The sequence below is a fragment of the Elaeis guineensis genome, chromosome 3 (assembly GCF_000442705.2).
Source record: "Elaeis guineensis isolate ETL-2024a chromosome 3, EG11, whole genome shotgun sequence".
Lineage (NCBI taxonomy): Eukaryota > Viridiplantae > Streptophyta > Magnoliopsida > Arecales > Arecaceae > Elaeis > Elaeis guineensis.
Window position 1 is genome coordinate 55,558,932 of NC_025995.2, and position 10,852 is coordinate 55,569,783.

The following is a 10,852-nucleotide window of genomic DNA, read 5'->3' on the forward strand; positions in this document are numbered from 1 at the left end:
TTCATGTGGTGCATTTTAGGATGTTACCTATAGGAACATGTCCTGATCCAGAAGCAAGATTAGATGCAACACTTATTGCACTGAAAACAGAACAGGTCCAGTTCCATATACCACTAGTTCCTGAATTTGCCTCGTAGCTCCTCATTCCATCAAAACATTCAAAAAACTCATCAATGCTGCAAGAAATATAACTGAATCAACAACCAAATATTTAACAATCTTCCGTAACCAGAATTAACACATAAGTTAATGAATAATGCCAAAATCTTTTATGAAATTGACCATATTAGAAAGTGTACCACCCACCAGGGAAACTAGGGAGTAGGGACTGACGTAATACTAAAATGTTATAACATAAAAGGCTTATGATTGCACAGATGAACCAAATGCTGACCCACTAATGTATGTTTTTCAGATGCAATGTCTTATAGAAAGGTGAACGGACTTAAACACATGGCCTCAAAAAAGGGTCATTTTAGATGCTTAAAAGAACAAAGGTTTATCATCCTAATCTTAAACCTATCTTACAAAAAAATCAAAAAACAAAAAAAAAAAGATCACTGACCCCATGTCATATAGGATATGTTAAAGACAAGAACTGTTAGCACAGCTGGTACACATAACAACTGTGTTCCTCAAAAACAAAAAAGAAAGAAAGAACACAGGATGTGTGAAGGATGGTTTAAATGCACATGTGCTATTATCAAATTTTCATCAGATTCCCACATGCCAATGTAAATGTCATATTGGTCAAAGTTGGCAAACTTAAAATGAACACACATGATAAAAATCAGAATGAACACATAGGATAAAAAATGTGCACTTGAGATTAAATCTCATGTTGGATATCTGGTAATTTTTTAAGAAAGAAACATATAAATGACTATTCAAGTACAGCAGAGAAAACCAAGCATCATCAAAGGGGATTCATTCATGTAAAACCACATAAAATAGGTATTTTACTATTTTGTGACCTGTCTTTGCAGTTAAAAATAAGAGCTGAGATTTATATTAAGGATCTAAAAAGCAAAGGAAGAAACTTATGATACATGAAAGTCATGACTATTTTTTCAGAAGTTTAAATGGAAAATGACTATGACCCCTAGTGGGATAAAACGCAAACTAGAATCAAAAGAGATGTTGCCAGGTTGATTTATAAAGTTTCTTGGACTATAACAGTGAATATGAACACTGGTCTTATCAGCATATCAGTCTGAAACATGAAATAACAATTCAACAAACATAAAATCACAATTTAATGCACAAGGGCTGTTGAACTTATAGAAAAACTATTTGATACCTAGGCCCCACATGTTGCCTCCCATATTTGGATCCCGCTCACATATTCCTTATTGATGCAATAAGCAATAGCCGTGAAGGAGTTACATCTCAATGTTCAGATGGGGACAATCATCCAAAATTCACTAAGATTATTGCGAGGAAGCAATAGAACACCTCGGGTTAAAAAAGAAAAAAGAATCCACTTAGACAATTTTGATTTATTTGACATCATAATCCTTAAACTGAACAAAATGGGGCATTAGAATATCAAGATAAAAAGCATATGTAAGATCTTGATGAATAGACATAGAAACAAAAGACATTTTTCCAGATAGCCTGGAATTGACTAAAATAAGATGAACAAAAATAAGAATGAAACATCCCTTTTATGTTAATTGAAGGTTCCTTGGATAGAAAACTTTTGGACTATCTCATACCTCAAATGGTGAACACAAGAAAAGAATTTTGCTCCATGTATGGTTACATCTGCCGAATAATATCATGTTTTTAGTCATCAGAAATTAAGAAACAAACCTTGCACCATAATCTGGCTCTAAATCAGTTCGGTCTTTGAGGTCAAATGATTCTGGCACCCAGTTGTGAATTAAATGCATCCTTGTAAGCAAAGCATCTGAAGCACTATCTTGATTGATGGTAAGAAATGGGTCATTTGAATGGCTTCCTCCACCTGGTGTGACTTTCTCTGAATCTGGTATAGCAGAACCTGAAGTAGATGAACAGCTATCAAATCTACATTTATGGTCAGGTGAATCTGTAGCCTTGTAAATGTTACTCCGTCGAGCTGTGCCAATGTTCTTGAGGGATTCCCATATGGCTATGAGCCAATTAATACTGCTGGGTTGCACCTTCAGTTCCACAGAATCAACTGAGACATCTGCATCAACTTTACGAATATCTAAAGATCCATTTTCCCATGGTATGCTTAAGTTCAACGTCCCTGAGAACCCACCACTTGGCCCTGTCAAGATTGTAATAGTACTTTTTCCTGAATATGTTTCACTAAAGCCCATTTCTGAACCAGCATGGAGGTGGGGAGAATTATCAACATCCTCCAACAGAAGGAACTCAATGACTGCTTCTTGAAATTTTACAAAATTAGTCAACTTAGCCACAGCATCTTCACAAACACATGTTCCAAACTCTATTTCTTTAATTCGGAGAACCAGGGATTTATGGAATGCTGATCTCCTATCTTCCACATCTGAAGGGGGATCAAAAGCAACAAAACTTTCATTTATTCTTACATGAAAGCTTGTAAGAAACCATTTCACAATCTTAGCAATTGTCTTCACTCCTTCATGAACATCTCGAGAAATAGCACTAGATTTTTCCTTCACTGCTCTCAGCTCAATCTTCTCTGAATCAATGCACATATGTTGTTCTTTATCACAAGTAGGCATCAAAGAATCAGCATCCATGGCAGAAGTATTGCTCTGGACAGATGGTGCAAGGACAACCTCAAGCACTTCCACTTCTATCCGACAGTTTTTTGGCTTCCATGGAATTTTAATTGATAGGGATTTAATAGATCCTTCTTTGACCAGAACTGCTGCCCCAGCCAACTGCAACGAAAACTATGAGAATTCCATAATTTGAGAGAGCAAAAGGTCAAGCAAAGACATGCAAGGTAGGAAACATTTACAACATCTAAAAGACAAGCACATTGTGCAAGAAAAGGACTTCCACATTACTTATAGATCAAATCATATATAGGATAAAAACAACAAGGTTTTCATTATTCAAGCTACCACATATATCTACTCCAAGAAAGAAATCCTGAATCAAATGATGAAAATTTCAGAGTTCCGATAGTGAATGTTTGCAGTAGGTTGTTTCTCACAAATAAAACAAATGAGTAAAAGTAGCAACCAATATATTTGATGCAGTTAGATTTAGATGGAGAATATTTAGGTTATGCCATTCTAGGAAGATCATTTTTTAGAGTTTTAATTGGTTAAAAAATCCACGAATTTAAATGTTTTTGGGTTTGGACTTAGGAGAATACTTAGGTTACTAATATACTTTTAAAGTGCTTCTCAAACTATTTCAGGCAAAAAAAATAGGAAGGATTTTTAGAGTCTTGATTGCGTTAGGAATCTTCAAAGTGAAGTAATAATCTTGATTAGGATGGTCAGTATAGTCTATTGAGCCCTACTTTAACTATATTTGTGTCAAACCCACGTAGTGAATACTGAATACACTGGTAAGGAAAATTATGGACTGATTCTGAATTTAGTTTGGTGGCATCAGTCATGTAATTTCAAGAAAACTCTTAAATAGGCTTTTTCTTCTAGTGAATTCCACATTGCCCTCTCCTTATTCATCTCTTTTTCTTAGACTTGTTTTCTTTCCTCTCAAATATGATACAGGGAAAACATCACAATATCCAATCATCATGATCATGTCTCGACAAATGGTACCAAAAGAAGTCAAACAGACACTAGGAGATTTGTTTCTAATGCTATCAAAAACAATGGATTGAAAAGCGAATGGCAAGCATGTAGTAGCTGAGCGGTTCAATAGCTGATAAAGATAGAAAATAGCAGGCCAAGCACTGTATACCCAAAATGGGCTAGTAAAACATATTAGTATTTTCTTACCAAGCATCAAATTCAATATTCTACATCAACTTCATAAAAATAATGAAAAGAAGAATATTAAGGACAAAGCATAAACCAAGTTCGCCATCTTGATACCAACCCCATACTAGTATCCTGGTGATATAGTGTCATTCACCCAAGATGGGTCAGTACGCATATCGAGACTTGGTATCCCCCTTCCCCCCCCCCCCCCCCACAATTTCTAATTCTCGATTTGGTAATGGTATGGTACAGCATGCATAGGATATGCACCAATAAAGAGAACCTTGCTATAAATATAAGCAACATAACATCATAATCAAGGTTTGCCATCTCAGGACCCTGTACTGGTACCATCTTTTTATGGTGTTGGTGCATGGTATGGACCTGTACAATAGTGTCGGTATGGTATGGTATGTCCCGTATAAGGCGGTACAGGGTGGTGTGGCAAACATTGATCATAATATTATGTCACAATCAATATAATGCAAGGATCCACAATCTAATGACAAATATCATCATAACCAAACATAATAACATATACCACAAAATTAAGAAATGTCTACAATCTCATAATATCAATCGTAAAATAAAGATTGCCACAATCGTATAACGTTTAACCTTAGAAGAAAGATGTCCACAATTATATAATATAATTGCCAAACAAAATATCATCATCAATAGATAATAGACTCCTCCAACATCTAGGAAAAAGGTCAAACGATGATCTGATAATTTGACTTTCTCAATAACTAAATATCATCTATCACTTTTAGGAGATCTACTTCTTGAGCATCATCAGAACTAGAATAGTCTGAGACATCCATCTAAATATATCCTCCTCTCTCTTCTTCCTCACCTGGACCTGATGACCAACCTAAATCTCATAGCTATTTTTTTTGATTTTTCAGTTTCTTTAATAGTGAAGATGAAAAAGTTCCGGCATTTTTAGGTCTAGCTTTCTTAGGTGTTCATGGTTGTGTACTAGCTATGGATCATTAACAAGAGAGTGCTAGAGGTAGTAGGAGCTGGAAAGGGTTGCCTTCTTCCTTGTTTCTCTTTCTCCTTTTCTGCCCCATGCTCCATTCAGCTAGGGCATGAAACAACTAGATTGGTCCGTGCTTTAAACAACCCATTGGAGCAATTGATAATTACTAGACCAGTCCAATTGGAAACCAATCTAGCCTGCTATGGAATAAACTGCCCACTTTGAACCCATAGGTACCATCAACTATGGTGGGTTTTCACCAAATATTTTGGATGCTTCATACCCCAAATGCCATATAGCAAGCACTATAATAGCTAGCATAGCTGTTTCAAGCCAAAGCCACTAAAACGACAGCTTTAGCAAGCCATAGTAGCCGATTTTTAAATCAATTCATGAAAATGTTCAAAGAACAAGATTTGGTTGCCTAAGGAAATAGATGGACTGTGCCTTTTTAGAGGACCTCAATGTGGGCAATCTTGGAAAGGTAATTATTCGAGCTGGTGAAATTAAATTCCATTGAAGACCATTTGACAAATCATGAATTGAAAGATCCAACCACCTTATATTCTAATAAGATAAATGCTAAGGAGATAAAAAGCAAAGACCCAAGTTTATTACGAACTTTGACCAAAGAAGAAGAGACCCATGGAACTGGTTTTCTTGTTGTGGTCATGGGTGGCCATACAATAAATTATTCATATTAAATGAGAAGGGTTTCATCATCTTCGCATCTTCATTGTGGCAAAACAGCTCAAGATCACCAGTGAAGATTCAAGGACACCAAGATTTAATACTTTTATCATTTAAGGGTCCAATACTAATCTCTATTATGAGACCTTGGAGACGAAGTGGTAGATAGAGGCATTAATTGGCACAATCTTGAGACACTACACGGCAGAAGTGATAGGCATAATCGATAACTAGATGAAGACATACTTTCTATCTGTCAATATTTTTTGATGTATTTTAAGGCAGCAAATTAAGAAGTTTAATAATTACCTCTCCAAAATGCATCAAAGAAAAGGTCTTAACTCTTCAATCTTAAGAGAATCTTGGTTAGGAAACAATTCTGATTAGGGAATAATTAGGAATCCTATTTGTGGTATACTAGAAAAGCTCTAGTCAAGCAACAGGTTGGAATTACAAAACCCTGGATTGATTATTATTGTACTTTATTGTCATCTAACTGTCCTTTTATATGTGTTGAGAAGAGATCTGAAATTTGTAGTTCGAAGTTGAGACTTCAAATAGAAAAAATTTTACTGCAGTACCATATCCCTCTCTTCTTTATTTCCCTTAATTCTTTCCCCCAAATCAAAAATAGACAAAAGATATATTTTCATGAGATATAATCATGATTGTTTCTCATCAAACATGCATCTGTACTGAGTTGTCACAACTCATGCTGAATCTCAGATTATGCTTCTATTAAAATTGAACATTATATTAGATGTGCCGATCATGTTAGCTGACAAGAACACCAGCTAGCATTTTAAGAAACAGGCGACACTCCTGATCAAATTCCTATATGTATTTAATGACAAACATTCATTATGCATTCAACACATTTACAACATGCAATGTTAAAAAAAATCACTTAGAATGATAAAGATGATTTAATCAGTGCTTTAATCAAATAGATCATCTAATCAGTGCTTTAATCAAAGTGAGAATAAGAACTCTATTTTAGAAATTATAATTTTCCCAACAAGTTGAAATTGAAATTAAATAAGCAAAATTCTGCCTTAAAGATAGTAATAACAAATTAAATTCTACTTCAGAATGGTGGCACAAGCACTGATTGCACACAATCATCTATGTTTAATTTCTCCATTTGTTGCTTACCAAAGCAATCCAAGAAATAGTCAGAGAATTCCTTACACAAGAGATAGGACATGCATGGGAAATATCAAGTGCATGATCATAATCAAGTTAATTTTTCACCATAAAGTTGTAATGTTGTTATTGGACAAATGATGGCATTATACTCAATTCTTATCAAATAGCAATAGCCATTGTTGAAGAATATATCACAAAGTACTTGATCTCTGTAGTTATAATAGAAGAGAATCAGGCCCACAACCGTTGCAATTATCCTATCAAGGTTACATAGCCACACCAGGTTTGTTCCTCATTCAAGTTCATGTTTTCAACTACTTCCATTAAAGAAAAGTTTTCAGAGTTCTTCTTCCATCAAGTATCATCTAATGAAATTCCTACCACAAGCTATCATGGTTCTATCAGAATTATTTCTGTATATGTGACATGACCAAACACAAATTCTTGGAATCTACAGCTAAATCCTCTAGATTCATGCTTAAACCCGAGGTTTGAAAATTGTATTCAGTTTTGGTTTGGTTTCGTCTAGGTCTGTGGCATTTGAATTTTAACACTTTTAGTAGTACAGAAGATTCCCTTCCAAGTTCTGGAGTTCTGGTATAAAAATCAAAAAAAAAAATGAAGAATAGGAAAACAGAAAAATAAATAAACTAATATAGATTATTAAACAAAATATTAAAGTATTTTTATTGTATAGGTTCTTAATTTCTATAGTTTTAACAACCTTAGATTGAAATTAATATTGAATATAACTGAAATTCAGTAAGCATGCTCCTATTTTGTACCATGAATATATCTATATTCTTTACTTCTCTAGAACTTCAATTGCTCATGACTTCATTATATTTAGCAATTTTGAAGCTTTTTAGTCCCTTGTGCATTTAAATATTTTTCTTCACCTTTTAGCAGAAATCATAAATATACCAACTTTGGCATTCCACCCATATTTTTGAGTGTGGGTCTTAAATCAAATCCATTTAGTTATAGAGTGCTATCTATTTTATATCAAAAATATGTTATTTAAATGATGGTCATTATAATGTGGAACGAAGACAATAAATAAGTTCATGCAAGAAGTGATGGATATGACTGAAGCTTAGTGTCATAAACAACTTCAATAGATATTACCATGAAATATGGCCACATAACTGGAATGGCATGAGATGATTAAAGATGGGACTAATTGCCCAAAATTCACATAAAACTAAAAGAGTGTTACCAAATCTGATACTATTTTTTGTCTCCATTTCATGTTCTTCTGTTCTCTCTCTCTCTCTCTCTCTCTCTCTCTCTCTCTCTCTCAAAATTTATTGAGATTTTCCAGTGGTACTATTCTGCTAAACCTTCCAAGAGGACCTTCTTCAATAAATTGTAGTGCTATTTCCCATCCAATTTTCAGAAGTACCCTATTTATAGTCATAGCATAAACTATTGCGTGATTTTAGCCCATTAAACAAGAGAAGCAACCCAAAGCTTTTAGGCAAGAACAAACAATTTGAAAGGAATCTTACAATTTTACACTGATATCCTTCCTTCATCCTTTCTTAACTTGTTCCATGTCCGTTCACTCATTCTCAGATAACAATCATTTATATCCCAAATTGGAAAACTAACCAAATCCTTCCCCTCATGTATGACAGAGTAATTGAAACCCTTGAGAGAAGAAAGAAAACTCTTAAGGAGCCTTATCTTTATATATATGTTTTTTTTACGCTTTTTCCCCTAAATGCTTCAAATTTTTACAACCTTTTGCAAGGTATAGAACTATTGAAATTTTTTAACCTAATTCCCTCAAATATCAATCGAATAATCCAAAATCCTTGAGAAAATCATGTTTTCTCTCATAAAAACTTAACTTTCCAAATATAATTTGCAAAACCAACCAAAATATCCACCTCAGAAACGCAAGAACAATCAACGGACGAACAAGCAATAAAAGAATCAAAGAAACCCTATAACAAGAAAGATTACAGAATTTCCAAGCAGCCTAACCTTCTGGTTCAGGAAATCGACATTGAGGGCGAGGTCAGAGAGGTGGATCGTCCCCGTTCTGAGCTGGACGTCGAGCTGGTCGAGGTCGATGTCCCCCAGGATGAACTCCCCCAATTTCTTCTTCAATAGAAACTTGCAGACGCGTTTGATCGCCGTCGACCGCAAGAAATCCCACCGGGAGAACATCCTCTCTCCCTCTCTCGATCTCGAGCACCGAAGCCGAGGGTTACAGTTTGCGGAATTCGTCGACGCTGGCGGTGGAAGGAGGCACCACTTCCCTCCATCCAACGCGAAGAGGAGAGAGAAGGCGTGCCCCGAGGACGAAGGTGGCGCGAGAATCGTACCTATCTCAACTTCCGATCGAGCCCGGGCCCTTTACGGTGTGGGCCCTGAAAGCAAAAATCACCAGCCGTTCATTTGGCTGGATGGTTGATATGATTGGAGACCTTGTTCGCCGCCGGTCCTTATTCTGTCGCTTAAATTAGTGGGGGTTGATTAGCGTCGTGGTTCTCTTGCGTTCGAAGTAAGCTGACGTTTTTTTTTTCTTTTAATGAACACGTAAGCCCCTCGTCTGTCCGTTCTTCCCGACAAAAGATAAACGGAACGTGATTGGATGTCGTCTATGATTGAGATTGTCGCAGAGTTGGTCTAAGAATTAGCCACTGTCGGCTCATGATCGACCCAAACGATTCACTGGGTGCCACGGCTTGGTGCAAGGCCGAGATAGGAAGGTCATCTTATACAAGCTTGAGTTGTCCAAATCTAGCTCATGAAGCTTGGTGTCCTAAATGAAAGTGCTGCGGTGCCCTTAAAACTCGGAGATTTTATTTTATCGGCTCCAAATTACAGTTGTCTTGGTCTTCTTTAGATCCACGAAGGTGCCATCTAGGGGTTATATGCCTAAAGAGGATGATGCTTTTTAGGATAATTTTATCTAAATAATATTTATTGTGACATCAGGATACTGAAGTTGGTAACAAGATGGGCCTCCTAGGCACGCAATCTGTAAAAAATTTCTAACCGAATGTGGCTCCAGCGAGGACCATCCGACGCTCAAGTCAAAATCACATTCAACAAAAGAAAAAAACATGAGAGACAGAATCTTTACGTACCTTTTTCTAGGATCCTCTTTTAATCTTCTTTATAGTAAAGAGTTGGAGCTTCAGTTGGCAAGTTGATTGGTACGATCCTATACAATCAGAATGTGATTCGTTGGGCGCGAGATTGTCGCTCGATATTTCTGAGACATGACGAATGTGGTTGCCTTATCAGTCTTGCGACAGATGTCGCCAAATAGGTACTGCATTTTGAATGAAATTACCAATCTAAGCACTGTAGAGGCGATGATTGGTCGGCGACGATTAAGGATTGGTCGCCTTGTGCCATCACCAAGATCTGCTCCATGATACATAAGTGGTCGGTTGACGAAGAGTCATCGGTGAGGACATGTAGGGGCCGCAAAAGTTATTGTCAATGAGTAAGGCTCTAGTTGGGTGATCGTGGAGGATCAGTTGGCGAAAGTACCTATTGATGGGCATCTATTAGACACAGTCGTTTTGGGCTCTGGACCTTTTCATAAATTTGGTCCGTATGAAATTTTTTTCAATATATGTCCTCTACTCTCAAGTTCGACTTTAGTCGGACGAAGGGAGTACACTTGTCGTCTTTTGGATCGATAAGATGAAAAGGGCTCTGAGACTTATAGGATGCATATGATTTTCTGGAGCAGGAATGAGGTAGCACGACTTGAGTCATCATGATGGAATTAAATGTCCGTCACTTCTCCGTCTACTTTTGAATTGTGGCATCGATGTGCATAACCAACGATAGTGGCCGCCCGAATAAAGGAATGACATGTATGCCACGTTCTTCGACTTGTTGGAGAAAAAATGATTCAGTATCTGAATATTGTCTTCTCCTGACTATGAATAGAAGAGTTGCTTATCTTTTCTGATCGCTGCCAGGTTCTCTGATTCCTTTGTTCGTTGCCATTGCTCTTAGAACAAAAGGCTCTCTTTCTTCTTTTGGTGAGAGTCCTTAAAGAGATTTTCGAAGGTTCTGATGATTGTTTCATTTTTCTGTCCCCTTCTTTTGTTCTCAGATGGGTTTTTCTTTCTCACCCATCTATTCTTCCACTCTTCTTTTCTTTCTT

General features: G+C 36.4%; 1 protein-coding gene across 4 annotated transcripts in view; it reads right to left on the bottom strand.

Moving 5' to 3' along the window:
- The window catches only part of LOC105035757 (autophagy-related protein 2), a 32,406-nt gene extending 23,322 nt beyond the window's left edge, over positions 1–9,084 (bottom strand). Inside the window, exons 1-3 of one of the 4 annotated variants that reach the window (XM_010911444.4) lie at positions 8,701–9,084; positions 1,816–2,876; positions 28–176 (exon numbers count right to left, since the gene is read on the bottom strand). In XM_010911444.4, coding sequence (XP_010909746.1) covers positions 28–176; positions 1,816–2,876; positions 8,701–8,886 — 1,396 coding nt within the window. In that variant the 5' untranslated portion in view covers positions 8,887–9,084. The remainder of the gene's footprint in view (positions 1–27; positions 177–1,815; positions 2,877–8,700) is intronic. The other 3 variants (XM_010911445.4, XM_010911446.4, XM_010911447.4) reach the window with 3 other exon arrangements.
- Positions 9,085–10,852: the final 1,768 nt, after the last annotated feature.